General features: G+C 38.1%; 1 protein-coding gene and 1 long non-coding RNA gene across 6 annotated transcripts in view; both read right to left on the bottom strand.

Annotated features, from left to right (window-relative positions):
- Nucleotides 1-4,520: 4,520 nt before the first annotated feature.
- e2f6 (E2F transcription factor 6) lies at nt 4,521-11,257 on the bottom strand. 2 transcript variants are annotated; one of them, XR_008830401.1, is made up of 9 exons: nt 10,982-11,257; nt 9,974-10,267; nt 9,049-9,089; nt 8,778-8,830; nt 8,465-8,651; nt 7,724-7,879; nt 7,392-7,506; nt 7,027-7,157; nt 4,521-6,376 (listed from the first exon to the last, which is right to left on the bottom strand). XR_008830401.1 is itself a non-coding variant. In XM_056404535.1 (9 exons), the coding sequence occupies exons 1-9, from the start codon at nt 11,096-11,098 to the stop codon at nt 6,345-6,347; spliced, it is 1,131 nt and encodes a 376-aa protein (XP_056260510.1). In that variant the 5' UTR covers nt 11,099-11,252; the 3' UTR covers nt 4,521-6,344. The 2 variants fall into 2 exon arrangements, 1 of the variants encoding a protein (XP_056260510.1); XM_056404535.1 differs by having other exon boundaries at nt 7,027-7,162; nt 10,982-11,252.
- A 1,435-nt stretch (nt 11,258-12,692) lies between these two features.
- LOC130187285 (uncharacterized) overlaps nt 12,693-24,240 on the bottom strand; it is a 94,246-nt gene continuing 82,698 nt past the window's right edge. For 3 of the 4 annotated variants that reach the window (XR_008830432.1, XR_008830434.1, XR_008830435.1), the window contains 4 exons: nt 14,042-14,503; nt 13,779-13,941; nt 13,455-13,694; nt 12,693-13,349 (listed from right to left, as the gene is read on the bottom strand). This is a non-coding gene — a long non-coding RNA (uncharacterized LOC130187285). Of the gene's footprint in view, nt 13,350-13,454; nt 13,695-13,778; nt 13,942-14,041; nt 14,504-20,123; nt 20,389-24,240 lie in introns of those variants that run through there. The other variant, XR_008830433.1, reaches the window with a different exon arrangement.

Here is a 24,240-nt window from a genome sequence, read left to right as displayed (position 1 = left end):
CGTTTTTTTGACGTTTTATGCCTTACTATACTATGACGTTTTATACCTTATTATACTATGATGTTTTTTTTGACATTTCATGCCTTACTATACTATGACCTTTTATGCCCTATAATACTATGACATTTTTTTGACGTTTTATGCCTTATTATACTGTGACGTTTTTTTGACGTTTTATGCCTTACTATACTATGACGTTTTATACCTTATTATACTATGATTTTTTTTTGACATTTCATGCCTTACTATACTATGACCTTTTATGCCTTATCATACTATGAAATTTTTTTGACGTTTTATGCCTTATTATACTATGACATTTTTTGACATTTTATGCCTTATTATACTATGACGTTTTTTTTACATTTCATGCCTTATTATACTGTGATGTTTTTTTGACGTTTTATGCCTTACTATACTATGACGTTTTATGCCTTATTATACTATGATGTTTTTTTTGACATTTCATGCCTTACTATACTATGACTTTTTTTTTCTTTTCTTCTTCACCTTACTATATTATGACCTTTTTTTTTTTTTGCTTTACTATACTATGACCTTTTATGCCTTATCATACTATGACGTTTTTTTGACATTTCATGCCTTACTATACTATGACGTTTTATGCCTTATTATACTATGACATTTTTTTGACGTTTTATGCCTTATTATAATATGACCTTTTTTTTTGCCTTACTATATTGACTTTTTTTCTTTGTCTTACTATACTATGAATTTTTTTCTTTGCCTTACTATACTATGACTTTTTTTTTCTTTGCTTTACTATACTATGACTTTTTTTCTTTTTGCCTTACTATACTATGACTTTTTTTTTGGCCTTATTATACTATGACTTTTTTTTCTTTTTTTCTTTGCCTTACTATACTGACTTTTTTTTTTCTTTGCCTTACTATACTATGACTTTTTTTTTCTTTTTTTCTTTGCCTTACTATACTATGACTTTTTTTTTCTTTTTTTCTTTGCCTTACTATACTATGACCTTTTCTTTTCTTTTTTTTTTGCCTTACTATACTATGACCTTTTCTTTTCTTTTTTTCTTTGCCTTACTATACTATGACTTTTTTTTTTCCTTACTATACTATGACTTTTTTTGCCTTATTATACTATGACATTTTATGACATTTTATGCCTTATTATACTATGACGTTTTTTTTACATTTCATGCCTTATTATACTGTGATGTTTTTTTGACGTTTTATGCCTTATTATACTATGATGTTTTTTTTGACATTTCATGCCTTACTATACTATGACTTTTTTTTTCTTTTCTTCTTCACCTTACTATATTATGACCTTTTTTTTTTTTTGCTTTACTATACTATGACCCTTTTATGCCTTATCATACTATGACGTTTTTTTGACATTTCATGCCTTACTATACTATGACGTTTTATGCCTTATCATACTATGACATTTTTTTTGACGTTTTATGCCTTATTATAATATGACCTTTTTTTTTGCCTTACTATATTGACTTTTTTTCTTTGTCTTACTATACTATGAATTTTTTTCTTTGCCTTACTATACTATGACTTTTTTTTTCTTTGCTTTACTATACTATGACTTTTTTTTTTTTGCCTTACTATACTATGACTTTTATTTTTTTGCCTTACTATACTATGACTTTTTTTTTGCCTTACTATACTATGACTTTTTTTTTCTTGCCTTACTATATTGATTTTTTTTTTTTGCCTTACTATACTATGACTTTTTTTTTTTTGCCTTACTATACTATGACTTTTTTTTTGCCTTACTATACTATGACCATTTTTTTACCTTACTATATTGACTTTTTTTTTTGCCTTACTATACTATGACTTTTTTTTTGCCTTACTATACTATGACATTTTTTCTGACATTTTTATCACATACTATACTTTAACACTTTATTACTGACTATACTATGACGTTTTTTTATGATTTTTTTACTTTACTATACTATGACTTTTTTTTTTCTTGCCTTACTATAGTATGATTTTTTTTTTTTGCCTTACTATACTATGACTTTTTTTTTTTTGCCTTACTATACTATGATTTTTTTTTTTTGCCTTACTATACTATGACTTTTTTTCTGACATTTTTATCACATACTATACTTTAACACTTTATTACTTTTTTGGATTACTATACTATGACCTTTTTTATTTTTTTGCCTTTCTATACTATGACGTTTTATACCTTATTATACTGACATTTTATGCCTTACTATACTATGACTTTTTTTTTCTTTTTTTCTTTGTCTTACTATACTATGAATTTTTTTCTTTGCCTTACTATACTATGACTTTTTTTTTCTTTGCCTTACTATACTATGACTTTTTTTTTTGCCTTTCTATACTATGACTTTTTTTTTTTTTTGCCTTACTATACTATGACTTTTTTTTTTTGCCTTACTATACTATGACCATTTTTTTTGCCTTACTATATTGACTTTTTTTTTTTGCCTTACTATACTATGACATTTTTTCTGAGATTTTTATCACATACTATACTTTAACACTTTATTACTGACTATACTATGACGTTTTTTTATGATTTTTTTACTTTACTATACTATGACTTTTTTTTTTTTGCCTTACTATAGTATGACCTTTTTTTTTGGCCTTATTATACTATGACTTTTTTTTCTTTTTTTCTTTGCCTTACTATACTGACTTTTTTTTTTCTTTGCCTTACTATACTATGACTTTTTTTTTCTTTTTTTCTTTGCCTTACTATACTATGACTTTTCTTTTTTTTTTGCCTTACTATACTATGACCTTTTCTTTTCTTTTTTTTTTTGCCTTACTATACTATGACCTTTTCTTTTCTTTTTTTCTTTGCCTTACTATACTATGACTTTTTTTTTTCCTTACTATACTATGACTTTTTTTGCCTTATTATACTATGACATTTTATGCCTTATTATACTATGACGTTTTTATACCTCAATATACTATTGTTTTTATATTAATTTTTTGGCCTTATTATACTATAATGTTTTCTACATTTTTGTCTCATTATGACATTTTATGCCTTATTATTTGATTACTTTTTTGACATTTTTATGCCTTACTATACTATGACTTTTTTTTTCTTTTTTTCTTTGTCTTACTATACTATGAATTTTTTTCTTTGCCTTACTATACTATGACTTTTTTTTTTCTTGCCTTACTATATTGACTTTTTTTTTTGCCTTACTATACTATGACCTTTTTTTTTTGCCTTACTATACTATGACTTTTTTTTTGCCTTACTATACTATGACCTTTTTTTTTGCCTTACTATATTGACTTTTTTTTTTGCCTTACTATACTATGACTTTTTTTTTGACTTACTATACTATGACATTTTTTCTGACATTTTTATCACATACTATACTTTAACACTTTATTACTGACAATACTACAACGTTTTTTGATGATTTTTTTTACTTTACTATACTATGACTTTTTTTTTTGCCTTACTATACTATGACCTTTTTTTTTGCCTTACTATACTATACTATGACTTTTCTTTTTTGCCTTACTATACTATGACTTTTTTTTTTTGCCTTACTATACTATGACTTTTTTTCTGACATTTTTATCACATACTATACTTTAACACTTTATCACTTTTTTGGATTACTATACTATGACCTTTTTTTTTTTTTTTTGCCTTACTATACTATGACTTTTTTTTTTTTGCCTTACTATACTATGACTTTTTTTTTTTGCCTTACTATACTATGACGTTTTATGCCTTATTATACTGACATTTTATGCCTTACTATACTATGACCATTTTTTTTGCCTTACTATATTGACTTTTTTTTTTTGCCTTACTATACTATGACATTTTTTCTGAGATTTTTATCACATACTATACTTTAACACTTTATTACTGACTATACTATGACGTTTTTTTATGATTTTTTTACTTTACTATACTATGCCTTTTTTTTTTTTGCCTTACTATACTATGACTTTTTTTTCTTTTTTTCTTTGCCTTACTATACTGACTTTTTTTTTTCTTTGCCTTACTATACTATGACTTTTTTTTTCTTTTTTTTTTGCCTTACTATACTATGACCTTTTCTTTTTTTTTTTTTGCCTTACTATACTATGACCTTTTCTTTTCTTTTTTTCTTTGCCTTACTATACTATGACTTTTTTTTTTTTTCCTTACTATACTATGACTTTTTTTTGCCTTATTATACTATGACATTTTATGCCTTATTATACTATGACGTTTTTATACCTCAATATACTATTGTTTTTATATTAATTTTTTGGCCTTATTATACTATAATGTTTTCTACATTTTTGTCTCATTATGACATTTTATGCCTTATTATTTGATTACTTTTTTGACATTTTTATTCATTAACATACTATGACTTTTTTTTATTTTCATGTCTTATGATTGTATGATTTTTTGTTTGACTATATTATGAAGTTTTTATGACTTACCATACTATTTGTCACAAACTCACTCTTAGCCTTCAACTGAAAGTAGGAATTACACACACTTTAGAGAAAGAATCAATCATGTTTATTTACATAAAAGAAAGCCAAACATATCAATCAAACGTATGAAATGGCTAGTCAGTTGGTCAGTAATGTTGGTGAGTGAATGTGTGAAACTGTTGTGTTAAATGATACAAATTAAAAGTACAACCAAAGCAAAACAAACAAAAGAAACAATGTGGTGTAAGGGGGAGATCCAGTGATTGAGTGAGTGAGAGACAATGGGGATGGATGGACTTAAATTCATTCTGGTTTGGACCCCCGTTGCATCAACGCCAACTCCACCTACCAGGACCTGAAGGGAAACGGAGCAGAAGCAACACACAATGGACAAAACAATCCTGGAGGCCATGGCAGAGCCAGAAGACTGCATGATTTTATGACATATTATACTATTAAGTTATTCATGACATGTTATACTATGATGTTTTCATGCCTTACTATACTACGATAGTCATGGGTGTCTATATGACTTCCGTGACAAGGTAGTAGCAGCACTGCAGCCTCAGATTCTCATTCTCACTGACAGGAAGTGGACCCTGACGTGGTCTTCTGCTGTAGTAGTCCATCCACCTCAAGGTTATACATGTGGTAAGCTCTGAAGCTTTTCTGTTCACCACTCTTAAAAGAGTAAAGAGTGGTTATCTGAGTGACCATAGCCTTTTTCTCAGCTCCAACCAGTCTGCCCATTCTCCTCTGACCCTTTGACCTCTCTCATCAACGAGGTGGTTCCTCCACAGAGCTGCTGTTCTGACAGTTTGATGGAGGAGAGACTGTGGGAGGATTTGGGAACAGGGTTCAGCTTTAAGTTTGGAGGTTGTGGTGTCACCCATGGGAACCAGTACCTGAGCACTGACACACACCAAGAGACAATCAGGTATCATTTCCTGTTAACCCTCTGTTCTGTGTTGTGCATTAAGCTCTGAATGCTGCCTTGAAACTGTGGCTCTGCAGTTTGTCATGACGCAGTGTGTCCACTGGGTGGTGCTGCTGTAAAGGCATCAGACCATTTTTTTAATCCTGCGCTGTGAAACACCTGAGACCAGAAATAAACTCCCACTGATCAACTTTCACTCCTTCAATGTTACTACTGTATCGTGTTGCCAACTACTTAAACAGAACAGTGAGAAAGGTGTTGAATTGGATGTTGGGTGTTTTAGTAACTGTCATTAAAAAATAGTCCCACAGTTCAAACTGAGACCTTTGATTTCACCCATTCACTTTAAATATATTGTATTGTGTTGATATTTTGTCAGTTTTTCTTATAATTTATGGCTGAATTAATTATTTTTTCCCTGTTTCTTGAGACTTTTATTCTTCTGAAGTTGTTTCCTCTTTGCTCCTATCTTTGTGTCTGCCTGACAGCAGGTCAAAGGTCAGAGGCCAGGACTCAGTTAAAGCAAAAGTACAAACTGGAGGGTCAGTTTGAAATTTTAAACCAAGATGAAAATATTTTTTATTCAAAACATAAAGAAACAATAAATCATAAAATACAAAAGTATAATATAATACAGTAAATGTAAAGTACATGATTATGATACAAACAAACTGCTCCTTAAAAACTGCTCCTCATGTTGGAACGTGTTTGTTTGGTCCCTGATCAGATTAAATGTGTTTCAGCTCAATGCTGTTTCCAGACTCACACATGAGCTCAGTCAGTTCAAGTCTCTGTTTCACCAGCAGGGAAACTTCAGTTCCTCTGAGACCTGGAGACAAAATGTTTCTGTAACTCTTCCAGGTTTGGCTGAACGCTGGGCTTCCTGGAGGTCAGCTGGAGGTCAGTTGGAGGTCAGCTGGAGGTCAGTTGGAGGTCAGCTGGAGGTCAGCTGGAGGTCAGTTGGTGGCGCTCTGTGGACTCGAGGACCCTACAAACACAAAACAAAACAACACAAGTCAAACTACAGCAACACATCCATCAGCAGGAACAATATGATTCACTGATGTGTTGGTGCCAGCGTGAGAACACAAGTCAAAGCAGAAACACCATACATGTGTTTGATACACACAATGTTTCTACAGGACTTCAGTTTGTCCACCAGGTGTCACCAACGAGTTCTAACTCTGTCTCACTCCCTCCGTCCTCTTCAACAGTTTTTATATTAAATCTGTTAAACACAATGTTGTGTTGCTGCCAGGTTTGTTGTTGATATGAAAATTCTCTTGTTTTAATAAAAACATTTTCAGCTAATCAAGATATTTTCACACTATTTAAACACATTTTATAAATACAAATAAAAGTCCTCTTCATTTTTCCCATGGAAAATGAACTTGAGTCTCAGTAGGAAACTGTCCTGGTTCATTTATCAGAACAAAAGATGAACAACAGGGTTAGAAAATATATAAATAAAAACTTTGGTGGGGAGCTGTGTCTCCCAGGATGCATCTCTTCAAGAAACATCAATCACCCTCATGGCTGCAGCTAAAGAAATTTTTATTTAAATCCAAACACTGTGTGTGTGTATGTGTGTGTATGTGTGTGTGTGTGTGTGTGTGTGTGTGTGTGTGTGTGTTTTACCAGTGTGCAGCTCCGCGGTCGTAATCCGGCTTTCCTCCAGAGTTACAAAAGAGTCGCTCTTCTCTCCAGTCGCAACTTCACAGGTCAGCACCGCAATGGGACCCACCCCCCCCTTCATATGGACCCGGATGCTGTCCTGCGCGCGCGCACGCACACACACACACACACACACACACACACACACACACACACACACACACACACACACACACACACACACACACACACACACACACACACACACACACACACACAGAGTCAGCTGATCCTGCTTTTACTGCACATTAACTGCGTCACTGCAGATCATCCACTCAGATAACAGACCAGATCTACCCTGGTCCTGGTCTCTGGTTCTGGTTCTGTACCTGTTTGGGTGCAAGAATCTCCAGCTTAGTTTCCTCTGGAGCTTTGACCACGATCACCGTCTGCTCCTGCAAGGCTGCGAGGCGGCTGACGTCCTGGTGGGTCACGTAGGCCATCGTACAGGAGACGTTAACGAAAACTTACAACAACTGATTGATTCACTCCCTAATTAAAAAAACAACTCCTGGTTTACAACACACTTCTGTTGGAACTATTTTTTTCAACTGTCCCACAACTGAGGTGCACCAACCAGCTCTGGGCTTCAGAGCATCAGGTTCCAGTAGCAGATCCAGGATCAGCCACAGGATGGATTAATGCTGCTGTGGAAGGATATTCAGAGTTCTGCTGGTCTTGGGTCAGCGCCAACAGCTGCAGGGTGCAGCTCCTGATCAGGGTGTCCAGCGTGTCCTCCACCAGCTTCATGTTCTCCACCTCCCTCCGCAGGTTCTCCTGGTTCTTCCACAGGAAGCTGCTGATTGGACAACTTCCTCTGAGAGGACGGAGAGAGAGCAGGGTCACGGTTCAACGCTCAGACAACAAGGAGAAAGTAATATAACTCCATTCACTGGTGATGTTCTTAGCCGTGTATGTTACAGTGTATTTTGTATTGTAAGCAGATTTCCATAGAAATAAACTGAAACCAATGGAAGATGAGAAATAAAATGAATCACTGGTGGTCGAACTTGGAAAACAAAGAATGTGAAAGAGCCTGACAGTTACATGGGTGTGGCAGATATTGATCATTTTAGCTTAAATATATTATTATATCATTGTGGTTTTTATGAATCATTGACGACTAATGGTACAGGATAATATACGTGTTCATGTTAAAAACAAATGATGTTGTAAATAATAATAAGTGTTTTTATCTGATTCTGTTTTTATTCACAAATATCTACCAGCTTCAAATCCTCAGCATGAGTCAGAATCTGAGGTAAAAAGTCATTAGCAGTTGAACTGGTTTTAACTGGTTTTAACGTCAGACATTAGGGACTGAGGCCGAACTAAAGAAATTCATAAAATATTCAAGAGAACAATAAAACAAACTGAAGACTTTCATCTTCTATTGACTCACATCCACTTGACCCTGCTGGGCGCCGGCTTCTTGATGACGTTGATGCCGCACAGGATGTTGGTGACGTCGTAGACTCGCTGCCTGCAGATATTCAGCTTGGTCATCACCTGCCGGAGGTCCAGCAGGCCGTCCGGCGCCGCCAGCAGCAGCTGCAGGAAGTGCTGCGTCAGGATCCCCAGGGACCAGTCTGATAAAGACATAAAGACACTCAGTTACAGATGGAAGACAGGACGCCGTCTCTTTGTTTTTATCTGTGCGCTTTTATAAACAGGAACAAAACAGCTAAAGTTGTTACAGTGAACGCAGCACGCACCCTGTTTGGCCCTCCTGGTCTGGACCGTCTTTTTCCTCTGATGCAGACTCTTACTGTAAAGAAAGACACAAGAAAATAAACTTTAACTTCAATATCTTCTTCCTGTCAAACATGGAAATACACTACACGCCACAGGACTGGCTCCCAAATGGGAATTACTGCAGGGAAATAGATGAATAAAACGAAGAGAAATGTAATTTAACCAATAAAGACTGGGTGCAGGGATTAAAGCCAACACTCGAGAAGGAAACGAGAAACAGATCTTTTTTACCTTGTCGTCTTAGACCCTGGAGTTTTCTGGGCACCTGAGTCCTGGAGTCAGAAAGAGGAAACTGTAAGTTAAAGCTGCTCTGGAACAAAAAAGAAGTTTGGCATTTTGGCTTGATTGATTCATCAATTATCAAAATAGCTGATGATTAATTGTTTGTCAATCGACTCTCATGTTTACAGCAATGCTACAATGTCACTGTAACATTTGAACATCAACTTTTGGAGTTGCTGAAGTTTATTGGTTTCGGATATTTTGATAAATCAACAGCGAATGACATTTTATGTTAATTTTACTGTTTGCAACACGGAATAATTTCCATAGATTCTTTCTTTATCCCGTGTTACAGCTGAATCAGAAAACATGGCCACAACAAACCACCAACGTTAAGTTTTCTTATAGCCTTTATCTGAAACACTTTGTCAGCTGAGTGTGACATGGTGCGATGTTATGGAGTCACAGAAATGTGGAAATATAAACAGGAATAAATAAGTAAATAAATAATGTGGAAATGTAAAGAAACATATATATGTATGTTGCCCTTAAAGCAATAGGGGAATAGTAAAAACAATAAGGGAAAGGTGCTTTTTATTTTTTATTTGTCTTTATATTTCCACTTTTTTTTTTACTTATTTATTCATTTATGTATTTCTGCTTTTATTCCCATGTTTATTTTCTTATTCTTTTATAGATTTATTATTTTTTGGCACCTCTATGACTCCATACACAGTAACACTGTGTGGAATTAATTTTGTCCATTTATAATAAACAGCAAACCGAGATTTTCATCAGTCCAAGCCAAGACAAAGACAAGGACAAAGAAATGTGATTTGAATCTGAATTCACAGCTTCAGTTTTGCTGTTTCTTAATCTGTGGACCAAAATAATCCCAGTCATGACGTCAGTATCCGCAGACTCTGTATCTGACCTGCTGTAGTGGATCCACTGCAGGAGGCTTCACAGCAAGGAGCTCATCGCCTCCACCTTCATCATCATCGCCATCACCGCCGCGGTCGGCCCACTGATCCTCTTCCTCGGACGCCTCGGCCCCCCAGAGGCTGATGGTGCCGAGGTGCCCGTCTAGGCACGGGGGCATGAGGGGAATGGCATCGGTGCTGACCCCAACGGACGAGATGTCTTCAGGCAGGAAGTGGTCCTCACAGATCAGCTGCTGCTCTGTCGGGTCCTGCTTGTTCGTCTCCCTCAGCGCTGCCAGCCACACCTGGATGGAATCACAGGTGTTACTGATGGTCTGTTGAGTTCTTTTACACTGGATTTTAATAGATCTATGTCGGTCTGACAAATCACACCTGATGTCACAGACTATTTTTCTACCATCTCCTGAATTTTGAGCCATACCTCAAATTTGCATCAATTGTTTTCCCACCGGTTTTTAAGTTTTAAAAGGAGGCGGGAGGGGGAGGGACAGGTGTCTGCCAAAATCGGACTCACAGCTCTATCAAATCTGAACACAGGCGTGATGCAGATATTTTTAGGTTCAGCGTGATTTGCTATTTCTCAGGATAATATCATCTCCGATGTCAGTCGCGGGTTAACGTCCATAAACCCGCTTAGAAACCAACGCTCCTCGTCACTCTACAACTCGCCCGAGAATCCACATCACATTTTTAAGTTTACTTCAATATCAAACTTATTTATTTGTTTATCTAAGTTTTCTGTACATTTAACGGTATATAGAAAACAGGAGCTGCCAATAACAAACTCAACTCTTTGGTAAAATATGGGCTAAACCAGGAGCTCAAGTTGTAGCCCGCGTCGCCACTGAGATGTTCGTGTAAGTGAAAACTTTTAACATTTAATGTTTGATTTTTCACAAATAAACAGCTACTTTTACAGCGACTGGGCTGTTAGCACCGATGTATTTGGCTAAGAGCTAACAACCGGAAGTGCAAGGGACCTTTAAACAGACACCTACTTTCACCCGAGCCGGGTCTTTGGGGAAGCTGAAGAACCTCTTCGCGGGTCGGTTGAGGACTCCCCGGTTAACGTCCACCTTCCGGTTCGGACACCCGGAGACGACGCACTTTACCATCCTTCACCGCCGCTCCTCCGCCCACACAGGACCGGCCAGCGGCTAACGGCACATCCGAGCCCCGTTTCTAACCGTTAAGATTCAGAAAACAAACCGCCCGGTTTGTTTGTGTCGCGTGCGTCGGTTGCTTCCCAGACCGGAAGAGGTGTGTTTTTCACCCGGAAGTACAACATCGGAGGGAACTGCGCCCTCTACCGTTTTCATTAGGATTTAAAGATGTTCTTAAATCTGATTTACTCCAACTCCTTACAAAGGAAAACGTTTTTAATTTAAATTTTTTTTTTTTTTTTTTTAAATATAGCCTTTTTATCTTCACCTGTGAATACATGATGACATAAAACTAAAAGAACTAGAAAAATATTACTTTTAAACACTGTTAGTAAAATTATTTTGGTCCTCAATTCTGATTGGAAACACTCTTTACTGTATCCATTATAAATACTTCATCAATAATAAAGTTAAACAAGTATCTTTTAAGGGTTAAATCACATCTTTCATTGCTTTTACAATTTTGGATAAACAGAGTTTATCTAACGTGCAGACTGATGTACACTGTAAAAAAAAAAAATCCTAATTTTACAGTAAAAGTTTTCTAACAGTAATTTTCTGTTTTTTAAAATTGTGAACAAAAGTCTGTAAAATTACAGAAATGATCAGCCAAACTTCAATTTTAATCATTATGCCAATAATAATCAATTACATTTATTTCCCATTTTTGTAAAGACAAATTACTGTACTATTTATACTATATTTTTTCTGCTTTCTTAAATTACATAAAAATCTATGTAAAATTACAGTAATTATCTGTAATTAAAAATATAGCTTGTTATTATAAAGGTTAATGTCCATACTAACAATTTAAAGATCTTCTCTGTAATTTCAGGGTAAATCTTATTAGTTTTACATTTATGTGATTTCTACATACAAACTTTGTAGTTCTGGATGAAATGTAACAAACTTTTTTTCATTACTTCAAACATTCAAACTTCAAACAAAAAAAGTTTGAAGTACTGGAATGTATCCCAGCATGCACTGGGAGGAAAGCAGGAAAATGGTTTATCACGCAACAGTGTCTGTCAGACTGTTGCACCGTCCTCACTGAGCTATAAAGTATTATTTTACATCTCTACTATAATTTATTTATTAAACTTGTTACTAAATAAGATTTATCCACCTCTTTATGATGCAAACTTGTCTTGTGACAGTGAAGTTCACCTGCACCTTCATTCACAACTGGATTCTAGTTTTAATTTGTCAGTTACAATTGATTGTAAATTGCAAGTGTCTGGTATGAATTTTAACAGTAGCAGCAGCACAGTGTAGAAATCACAACACACTGAAGTTTTTCCTAAATCTGTAATTAATCAAAGACTTTCTATGTTGCTTTAATCAACAACAAACATGATAGAAATGTTTAAATGTGTCCGTCCTTCAACAGTGACAACACAGGATCTAGAGACAGATACTAGAGTTTGTGCTTTTCTAATTTGTCCTATGAACTCACCAATTTTAATAATGAAAACACTAATTCACCAAAGTGACTGTTAGATTCATCATGAGGCAGATGGTAAATATGAAGAAACACTCAGTACAATTTAATCACAGGTTTATTTATTAAACACCTTTTCAATGACAACAATGAAGTTGTGAATAAAACTAATGAACATGAGCTGTACTACACTGACACCTGCTTCACCATCTGAACTGTCAGTGTTCAGTTCACACTAAAGAGTGTGTGAGGTGAACACATCCGTCTCTGAGGTCACAGCATCACATCTATGAAGAGTCTGGTTCTGCTCCAGGTTGCAGTTCTGGTGGGTCAGTTCCATCTGTTTCCTTTCTTCTCTTCATCTCTTCCCTCCACTCCTCCACAGTCTTTCCACCAACAGTCACAGTGTGACTCACCTGCAATGTGAGTGAGGTCAGTGTCAATCCTTCTGGGTTGGACACACTTGCTGCAGATGTTTGACGTTGGCAGCCGGAGGGTTTTTCCTCCAGGCAGCGACCCCCGCTCTGCCACAGCAGCTTCAGGTCACCTTCCTCTTCCTGTAGGCTCTGGTCCTGGGTACAGGTAGTCCAGGCAGAGGAGGTGGAGGAACAGAGGAGGGGAGTGGTGCTGGAGCGAGGGGAGGACCAACAGCACTGGATGAGGGCCCAGGCTGCTCCTCCGGGACATTGAAGTTAAAGGTCTGTCCTTGTCCCACCTGGACCAGGGACAGACCCTTTGCTGAAGGGAGAGTCTGGCCAGCACCTGGACACACAGACAAACAGACTGTTTTAGGATTTTCAGCTTTCATTAAAAGATAAATCACAGAACAGATTCCAACACACCAACAGCTTTATGACAAACTCTTACCACTGAGTCCTCGATTCAATTCAAAGAGCTGGATGTTGGTCTGAGCCATCAACCTGGGGCCGGCCAGCACTGCCTCTCTGATGCCACATGATCCTTGAGAATGAATGACATGCGAGTCCTCGCGGTCCCTCTGGACCACGTGGCCACCGGGTGAAGACGCAGAGCTGGTTGCAAACGGCCTCCACCAGGCGGCTAACACTGGCCCAGTTTGCAGGGCCCGAGTTCAGTCCAAGAAGACAGCTGAAAGATAATCAGAGAGCAGTGTGTGTGAATATAGATCTGATATTCATTAGAGGAAACAGTGATATCTGAAGTGAATCTCACCTCTGGAGACTCTCCTTCCCAGGACAGGAGGTGTTCTTCCCCGTCGCTGCCTTGAACTGTCACCTGGGCTGCCTCTCCTGGTCTCTGGGAGGGAAGACAACTCGCTCTTCCTCCTGCTCTGTCTGGCAGGTGTTGCCAGGAGCTTGGAAGTACTTGGCACTGGCTTGAGGAAAAAGGTTTAGGATCAAAAATGAATTTTATGTTTGCATGAAACGATAATACACAATATACTTAATCAGAAGCTCTGAGACACACGCATGTACCTGGGATGAAGTGGTTAAGGTGGAAACCAGAAGGCTGACCCCGCCCCTTTGTCAGTCTACCAGTCTCTGTACAGCTGCACCTGCTGGGTCCTGAATGCAGCTGAGGCTCCTCTGTGTCTCCATGTGTCCTGGATGCAGAGAGAATCCAGCAAAGAGACGTCCAGGGTGACGTGGAGATCCTGGATGAGGAGGACGTCTCCTCTGCCCCATGTGTCCTCCTCCAACAGTGGAGCCTCCACTTCTCCCAGGAGATCCTCCGGATCACCTTGGCAACAGTCAGGCCGAGCATCCTGTGCTTCCCCTCCAGCTTGGACCGCTATGCCTCAATGAGACAACAGGCTCCTCCGGGGGTCCAGCTCCAAGATGTGGTGTCATCAATCCGGCCGCCATCCTGGAAAGCCAACACACCAACATTGGTAACCCAGGCAACTGTTTCAGAAGCAGCAGCAGCTTCTTTGTCACCTGGAGAGAGAGAGAGAGAGAGAGAGACAGAGAGAGAGAAAGGTTTCACATGTTAATATCACAGCAGTGGTGTGAAAGCAGCTGTAAGAACATCTGCCTGAATTACATCTCATCCTAGAGAAACTCCCTGGTGGGAAAGAAAACTAGAGACGGCTGTTGGACAGATCAATCAGTTAGACACACAGTGCATTTAGAAAGTCCCACTTTTTTACATTGTATTATTTTAAGTATTCTTATAAATTGTTAATTTCATTCATTAATGACAATGACAGCAAGCTAGCTGCTAATGGTAGCGCTAATGAAAATGGGGGGCAGCTTTATGTTCTGTACGTGCACACGTTCATTGCTGCCATTATCATTGTTATCAATACTCGTTATGACTGTTATTTTTAAAATTAATAATAGTTAAAATAATGATTATGTCATTATTATTATATACATAATCACAAATAAAATATCACTTTATATACATTGTCACTTGTCTCTCATGCTTCATGGTTAAAATGTCTTCTGCGTCTTTTTGTCCATTTGTCATCAATAAAGATGCTAGCTAGCCCCCACTTGTTATTTTGCATTCTTATAATGAAATCGTTTAATTCATTTTCAATTCATTCATTTTAGCATTATAATTGTAATCAAACCCTAATTTTAGCCTAGGTACATATAGCTCCAGCCAACAACAGTTCACAATAACACCACAATAAGTTCCTTAACAACAAATCAGACACAGCAAGTTTCCAAAGAAGTATTTTAATTGTATTCAAGCCAAATATAGTAATCATCACACCAACATTGTTTTCTGATGCATTCGATTTGACGACAACTTAAATGTAATAAACAGAATATAATTTTAACTCATTAAATGTTAGACTCTGATCTGTGTGGAAATGCAATTACAAAAACTGTTTTTAACAGAAATTAACTATCGTTTTAACTAATATTGTAGTTTAATTCAACCTTTTTAAACCTGTGAAATTAATCTGCATGTGGGGGGAAGGAAAAAACGTTTTTGACGTTTTTGTTTTTGACGACAAGATTTATATTTGTTCAAGAAGAATATGAATCTAAACAAATGATCAGTGGTGAGGATAAACAGACTGGGAAAGAAGAAGTGCTTTTGTGGATGTCTATGTACAGACACAGCAGAAAACCATAAAACTCAGTACGCAGCGCTCCCAGTGTGAGACACCGACAACTGCAAAGTTTTACCCTTGTAACTTCAGTGTGGGAACTTTTGAGCGCAGCGTTTTACAGTTTTCTTCTCTATCAGGACACATGTTGACAAAAACCCTTTCTTCCTTTTACATGTTTTTGTTTAACTTCACCTCTGATCATTTGTTCATAATTCACATTCAGACTTGAACAAATACAAATCTCTTCTACACATGCAGAAAGTTGAATTTGTCATGGAGATTTATTTTACAGGTTAACAAATGTTGATTTACAACTATAAACCCTGGAATTATTTGTTAAGGTCACTTTACAAGCTCAGTCATTTTGACCCTAATGTGAGTCTATATACACGTATAATGGGAGGAGTCATGTGCATGACTTACCGTTTCTTGCTGGTTTTCGGATGGTGTAGTTCTGATCCGAGCTGGATTCTGCCGTCCCACACAGAAGGAAAAATAAGGACATGTCAAGCAGCTCCTCTTCTGACTATGAAATGTTTGAGACAGTCTAAGACTTCAGAACATAAAAGATGTATCAATCATCCATTTCAACCTCATTTAGCATATCGTCACCTTCCTAAAATAATGGCCTAAGTCATTTTTTGACAAAAATGTTTTTTTTGCCTAAATCACTCCCTCATGATGCTGGCCACCTCTGGTAAAATCGCCTGAATCCTCAGTTGAGGGGAACATGCAATTCTACCCCTGTTGTATAATGGCCTATGTCAAAAGTGTGACTTAGGCCATATTATTTTTGCCTAAGTCAAAAGACAATGTGATTTAGGCAATTTTACAAGCTTTTCAAAATGGCGACTGCTTCAAAAAAAAATTAAACGCTACTCAGCCACTGACGTTATTTCGATCATTCAGGGTTCATCCCCTACTGGTAAGTGATGAGGATTACTACAATTTAGGCTACACTTTAAATATTGCAGTTATGTAGTATTTTAATTCAGTCTTTAGTCAGCTTTTTAGTCAGCAAAGTAACTACATCTTTTTGGTAGGAGATACACTTGACAATGCTGACACTAATCAGGCCTCATTTACTGAAACTGATGAGACTGCTGTTGAATAGATGGAGCAGCATATTACAGACCAAGACTCTTAGTGAAGGTGCAGACAATACCTTAAACACTCCTGATAAAGTTGTTGAAGATGTCAAGCTGACACACCTTGAAGAGGACATTTATGACGATGTGATGTTGATAATGGTGATGATGTCGTCATCGATCCAGACTATACCCCACCTTGTGATGAGTCCTCTGCCCCTGAACATGAAGATAGCCTAACCATGGTTTCAACTACTCCAGAACAGCAGGATGAGGAGGAAATTTTAGACAATATGGGCAAAAAGAAAAGAAACAAACGCCTCAGTCCAGGAACATGGAAGCAAAATGAATCCAAGGAAAAACGTCTGAAAGTAATGTCATACAAGTGCAAAGGTGGAAAAGACATAAGTGCAAAGACTATGGGTCCTCCCTGCATCTCCAAGTTCTGTCAGCGTGTCTCAATTTTACAGATGTGTTCCATGAAGAGAACTATTCTGTATTCATTCCACGAAAAGATCAGTGTGATGTTTGTGTTTCATTCAAGCACAGAAATATAAGTAAGGCTGAATATGATGCACATATCATCCAGAAAGATGAAGCGAGGCAAGAGAAGTCCCGTGACAAGGATTCTGCAAATGATGAGAAGTTGGTTTGGTCAATGGACTTGCAAGCTGTGCTGCTGTGTCCAAGAACTCAAGCCAGCAGCCTATATTACAAAACAAAACTGCAGGTCCATAACTTTACCTTCTTCAACCTGAGATCAAAGGAAGGGTACTGCTACATTTGGGATGAAACGGAGGGCACCCTGAGTAGTCAGGTATTTGCCCACCTTCAATACTGCCATTTTGAAGATGTGCTCCAAAACCATCCAGAACTCAAGGAGATCATCGTGTGGAGTGATGGCTGTGGTTATCAGAACCGCAATGTGTGTGTGTCAAATGCATTCTCTGAGCTTGCTAATAACAGGTACTAATAACACAGAAATACCTTGTTGCAGGGCACACACAAATGGAGTCTGATAGCATGCATAGTACCATTGAACGCAAAATCTTCACCCCGAGAGACTACGTCGTCATACTTCAGACTGCAAGAATCAAGCCATCACCTTACCATGTGAAGGTGCTCAAGCATGATGCGTTTCTGAAAATGAGTGGATCTGACTTCAGTAGCATCAGACCAGGCAAAAGAGCTGGAGATCCAACTGTGCATGAGTTGCGTGCTCTTCAGTTCAGCAGTGAAGGCATGATCCAGTTCAAGCTGTCCTTTTCAGAGGACTCTGTGTGGGAAGCATTGCCACAGAGGGTAGCGATGCCAAATGAACCAATATCATGGATAAGAATGTTTCCGTGTGCTCTGCGAATTAAGGAGAGAAAGTTCCAGGACCTCCAGTCAATGAAACATGTGATGCCAGTGGAGTGTCATCACTTCTTTGACAATTTGCCACATTAATAGGCATCAGTAGAGAATCCAGAAAAGTGGGGCTACAGGGAGGAGTGAGGAGATGTGCATGCCTCCTCAGCATAATTCTTAGTTGCTTTGTTAGTTGAGCTTTATTGTTGCCAGAGTTAAAGGGTATTTTGCCTAAGTCACAAAGGCATGTTCAAAAATTTGCCTAAGTCATTTATTGCTCTTGTGTTACATAATTGGCATACACTGTTATTAGTATGTCAACAGTCATCTGTTGTAATGACCTTTTTGAGTGAAATCATTAATAAATGTTATATATTCAATATTTTGTTGAGTTTTTTGTGTTTCCTGAAAAACCTGAAAAAATGACTTAGGCCATTATTTTAAGAGGGTGTCGATATACTGTAATAAAAACAAGACTTAATGAATAAATCTGAACAAATGATACATGTGAAGAAATTGTAGAAGAGATTCATATATATAAATAAATAAGTAAACACATTAGTGGTGAGGCAACACAAAGACACTTTTGTGAACACATACAAAGCACAAAACTGTAAAACTTGCTTCCAAATTCCTGCAAGTGTGTGACACTGGGGTTACAAGTAGAATTTAAATTCATGTGTGAAAATAGGATCTGAATTCTACTTGTAACCTCCATACACTTAGATTTATGAAGGCAAGAGCACACTGCAGGACACATGGGTGGTGCTTGACAGGATATAGCAGCTTGAGGACGGGATGATGACATCATCACAAAGGCAGACTCAGAAAATAAGGTTTATTGCCAGGTAGGTTTTCACTTAATAGATATTTGGCTTGGTGTAGTATCCAATTAACGTATTCATAGAAAATAAAGTAAAATATTGCAACACTCAAATATAAATATTAACAAAAAATAAAATGAAAAGGATACTACATAATTATGTACAAAAGTGTTTTAGAATGACAAAACCCCTGCAGGGCAAGATGTGCAAAAGATCACAGTAAAGACAATATCTGTCATGTGCAGGGATCATACCTCAAGGTGTTGATGTAATGTGGTTGATGATTGATGAGGCCAGATGCAGAAGAAAAGGCAGGTGCTGGTCCATCATTGGTGAAGATTAGACTGGACTTCTGGTCCTGATACAGACAAACATGTGATAGGACAATTCCTTTAGATCATACAAGTTGTTTTTATTCAAACATATTAGGTCTGTTGTGTGAGTTTAATAAATTGTGAGGATAGATATGAATATGCAATAATTAAGGCAGTATGAATATTATGAAATGTAAATGCAAGGAAATGAAGGGTAAACAACAAGAAGTATAAGAATTCAATTTACACACACACACACACACACACACACACACACACACACACACACAATATAACCAACAAATTCAGTAGTACAAATATGGATATACTGTAAAATACATAACCAGTATAGGCAGTGGTATATTCATTATTAAGAATCAGCAGCATGAACATGTTTACACTGTGGGTCTGATTTAATCACAGTGGTAAAGACAAGTCTTACTGTTAAAAGTGAATGACAGCATGTTACTCACCTGGACCCTCCTCACTGTGTCTGGACTCTCTGCCGTAGGTGAGACAGGTGGAGGCGGTATTGCACCTGTACTGGCTCAGGTCCTGATAAAGACAGAGGGATGCTGAAATCTCCTGAGAAATGTAAAGACCTAGTGCACTTTCAATCATGGCTGATCTTCTAACAGTAATGTAAAGTGGTTACAACATGGTGAACCGATCGACGTGTATTCACTCGGTCTACTGGCTCCATACAATCTCACGTTACAGTCAGTTACAAGATGAGCCTGAAGTTACTGACGTCACTAGCTGCACACGTCACTAACAGCCGAGAGCAACAGACACAATCCTACTAACCGCTAAAACATCTGTCCACAACGTCAATATCACCACCTGAAATGTTTGTCAGTCGTTGCACTGATTATACTTTTAGCTAAAGAGCTAACATAGATGCTACTCACCAGGCTAACAGGAAAGTTGCGAGCTCGGCATCAAACCACATCTCTTTCCTCTCAGGAGCTTCTCCAGCGGTGGAAAGCCACATCGAGATTTACTCGTGTTGCTTCTTTTCTTTGCCGTTGAACGTGGTTTCTTGTCGGGAGCGGTCCTGCGGGACGCAGATGAATATCGTCTTTTAGGAGATTCAGCCATTCCTGTGTTTCTGTGATGCTAACCTCAAGCGCTGCCGGAAGTTGTTCTTCTTCGTGGGACTGAGGGCAGACTTGACGCGCCACTGACTCACAGAGCATCTACAGTCACAAAGTGGTATTACAACACAGGACAGGTCAGGAGAGGCTGGTGCGCATGCGCATTTCAGTATATAACTCTGAAATACAACAGATGGAGGTCTTGATTATGACATCATCACTGTGGCTGCTTCACACACTGTTGATCGTGTTAATTAATTATTTGAACATTTTAAACTAAAGTTCTGGCCACATCTTATATTGCACCTTTACAGCACAACCACCAAAGCTGACATTTAAAAGTAAAGCTACATGTTCTTTGCCCACATTACAAACTAACTTACAATTTAGACACTAAAGTTAAAACAAAGACATTGAGCTTAGCTTGACTGATATTGATACATTTATACATACAAAACATTTTGATTTGCTTTTACAGTATGTAACTCTATGCTTGGATTATAAAATACAATCATGCTTTCCCTTATACTTACATTCAATTTTCGACATACAAACATTTGTATTTGCCCATTTTGCATTCAGGCCAGTAGATGTTGCACTGTTCACATGAAGCATCAAGATATAAACCCATTGTGGAACCACGTTGCTGAGAAAGGAAAACCTCCAACGCTGTGGGACTCACATCCAGTACCAGGCAGTTGATTTCCGCAAGCAAAGTAGATACAACAGCCCGGGAAATTCAGTCAGTATTTCACTTACTGACTGCTCACATAGCCAGGTTTCAGTTCATTGCTGCCATGTTGGTTTCCGCAACATAAAACCAGGTGTAAATAAATAAACAAAAATACAAACAAGGCAAGAGGATAACTGAAGTAGGGCAACAGGACCAACAAAGAGCCTAATTATGTGATTTTAACCAACCCAAAAACACAAGAAGCAGCACCCCTGTTCCTAATGTGTCCAACAGTCTTTTTCTAAGGGTGTGATGCACAATCAGAATTTTAAACTTAGCCCAGTCCCCAACAATCACTACCAGCATCTCAAACCAAATCACAAATTACACACAAATGTTCACAAAGGCAGTACAGAGGCGAGCTGCCTATTGTAACAGTTGAATATATGAAAGGTGCCTTTAACGTGTGTCGCTTACCAGTGATGTCATCAAACTACGTTTTGTTATGGTTTGAGTTAGTTGAGAGCATGCTACTACGCTGGTCGGATGTATATCCACGACTCCTTGCTCCTTCCTACTTCTCTCAACTCAGTGATGATAATAAGTCCGTGTGGTAACTATTTATTTCATGTATGAATATATATAGCAGCCGTACAACCGGGCTTTGTAAGGTTGGAGTGTTTTAAGTTTATGTACAAATAAACGACGAGTATTTGTGAAATCCCACACTCTGTCGACGTGCCTTTCTACCCGCCTTCTCACTCCAAGCTACACACGGACCCAAAATCGTCACAAGTGGCGCCCGAACATCTTTTTCCTGGACCTTTCATCGACGACCAGTGAAGGTATACGAAACGGGTCGACTTTCATCGAGTTTTTCATCCCTTTTGGACTCAACCACGTTGCCGGCGGCGACATCAAAAGGTATGGACGAGCAAGCGCTGCAGTGCTGCAACACAGGCTGCGAGGGAGACACTACTCTCATCTGAACCTTCCACTTCTGGACCGCTGGAACCGACGGCCCGCGGAGTTTCTTCAGGGGGCTTCTGCGGATGTTTCGGCCGAAACGACTGCGGCTGTGGCTCGTGGCACCCATAAACTGTGCGTGACGGCTCCTCTGGTTCTTCTCAAGGGACTCTCCGCTCCACCTCTCCTGTCGCCTGCTGCCCTCTTTGCCCGCGGATTTCGGCTTGTGCCCGGACTGTCTTTGCTGGAGCAAGGTCAAATGCGCGGACTGTGAGATTTAATGACTTTATAAGAAAATAAAAAAAAAATATATATAAAAAAAAAAAAAAAAAAAAAAAAGCAAAACTAAACTGTACTACTACTACGGACTCACATGTTTGCAACAAAAAGAAATATAATCATACGGACTGTTAGTGGTATAAGGTGTTTGTGAAATGCACTTTTTGGGCTTTATTCATCACCTACATTTTTGAGTAACAGTATTTGGTTGCAAGGGAAATTACATTGACGCTAAGGCTATTTTTCGTTTTATTCTCACATTGACTCTAGTGGGTGTTTTGAAAGAGTTTTCTCCCTTTGCATAAGATTATTTTAAATGAGTATTGCTTAATAGCCTCATCACATTATACTACTGGTCTAGGTGATTATGTGAACCCAAGTTGCAGTTATTGATATCTGAATTGCACTTTTAAGTTAGTTTACATTTGAACTTTTACGACTTAAAGTGTATAATGGCAACTCATCCTGACCTATCAGACCTTGATATGAACACTGATCTTGACCCACCACCGACTGGCCCTGGCTCTTCTAGTCACTACAGCCTGAGGCCCAGACGAAACCCCAGAGTCACCTCAGGATGGTCAGACACCAAATGGACCAATCCTTATCATACTGCCAAATTTGACTTTGAGTAAATTCAGGTTTTTGTGTTCATGTGACTATTGGACAATTGTTAAGTGTTAAATGCCGCCCTCATGTGGGTAGAGTTTTGCAGCGTTCTGCTCAACATAAGCAGCTGCTTCATATTATGAGACATTAATGGTTTAGTGTTGTTTTTGCTGTGTTCTTTAAAAGGAAATTTAAATAAGGGAACTTCATAATGTGCTTGTCTTTAAAACCTTAGTTTTGATTTGGTTTCTTTTTAGCACTATGGCCTTTCATTCTACTTGGTACTGACATGTATGCCAGTTATCTAAATAATTCCCTGTATCTCACTCTGGTCCTGACAACTTAGTTGCATAGTCATGTATGACAAGTATACTTAGTACAGACTGTATCTCAGTGCGTACGGCTGGGGACAGCCTTTGTCTTACCAGGGGGGAATATGTAACAGTTGAATATATGAAAGGTGCCTTTAACGTGTGTCGCTTACCAGTGATGTCATCAAACTACGTTTTGTTATGGTTTGAGTTAGTTGAGAGCATGCTACTACGCTGGTCGGATGTATATCCACGACTCCTTGCTCCTTCCTACTTCTCTCAACTCAGTGATGATAATAAGTCCGTGTGGTAACTATTTATTTCATGTATGAATATATATAGCAGCCGTACAACCGGGCTTTGTAAGGTTGGAGTGTTTTAAGTTTATGTACAAATAAACGACGAGTATTTGTGAAATCCCACACTCTGTCGACGTGCCTTTCTACCCGCCTTCTCACTCCAAGCTACACACGGACCCAAAATCGTCACACTATCATGTCAGCCGCCACTAATGATGTGCGGCCGGGCTCTTAAACTCTCTTCCTCTGATGCTTAAACGGCAGCAGCTGTGGTGAGGACTGACCGGATCATTGCTCCAGCAATAGGAGAAGCCGTCCATGGAGTCGGAGGCTCCTCCTCTCTGCTCCGACAGGGACAAGTAATCCGTCAGTTAGTGTTAAAATGCCCGAGCTTTGTGCAGCAACAGTCTGTAATAACAAGGACAACTGTAGAGAGAGTCTTTGCTATGGCCGTCTAAACCGGCAACCTGACCGCAGCAGGCTCCTGGATACACGGTACGAAGTCGCTGTTAACACAGTTAGCATTTATAATTCGAGGTAAACTTTATATCTTAGTGTTAAAATAATTTTAGTAGCTAATTGCATACATGTCAACATTTGGTAAATATCACATATATGAGGAGAAAGCTTGTAATATTAGCTGAAGTTCCTGTGTGTAAGCTAACTGTGTGGTGTAACCGCTTGTATTAAAACCATAGACCGAGGGAAAACATGTTATAACGTGTTTTAAAATGAGTTCTGCAAAGCGAAGGTGACGTTACCGAACTGTTAACAGTGACAGCGGGTTAATGTCG

The sequence above is a fragment of the Seriola aureovittata genome, chromosome 19, assembly GCF_021018895.1.
Source record: "Seriola aureovittata isolate HTS-2021-v1 ecotype China chromosome 19, ASM2101889v1, whole genome shotgun sequence".
In the NCBI taxonomy this organism is placed as follows: domain Eukaryota; kingdom Metazoa; phylum Chordata; class Actinopteri; order Carangiformes; family Carangidae; genus Seriola; species Seriola aureovittata.
The sequence above is the reverse complement of the archived record's forward strand: the minus strand, read 5'-3'. Positions and strand labels throughout refer to the sequence as shown.

Excerpts from the sequence above, each read along its gene's own strand:
- e2f6 (XM_056404535.1), bottom strand. The coding sequence starts at position 11,098 with ATGGTAAAGTGCGTCGTCTCCGGGTGTCCGAACCGGAAGGTGGACGTT. Across the intron at positions 7,163-7,391 it reads AGATTCTTGCACCCAAACAG|GACAGCATCCGGGTCCATAT; the intron begins GTACAGAACCAG and ends GCGCGCGCGCAG. Across the intron at positions 6,377-7,026 it reads GACCGCGGAGCTGCACACTG|GGTCCTCGAGTCCACAGAGC; the intron begins GTAAAACACACA and ends TTGTGTTTGTAG.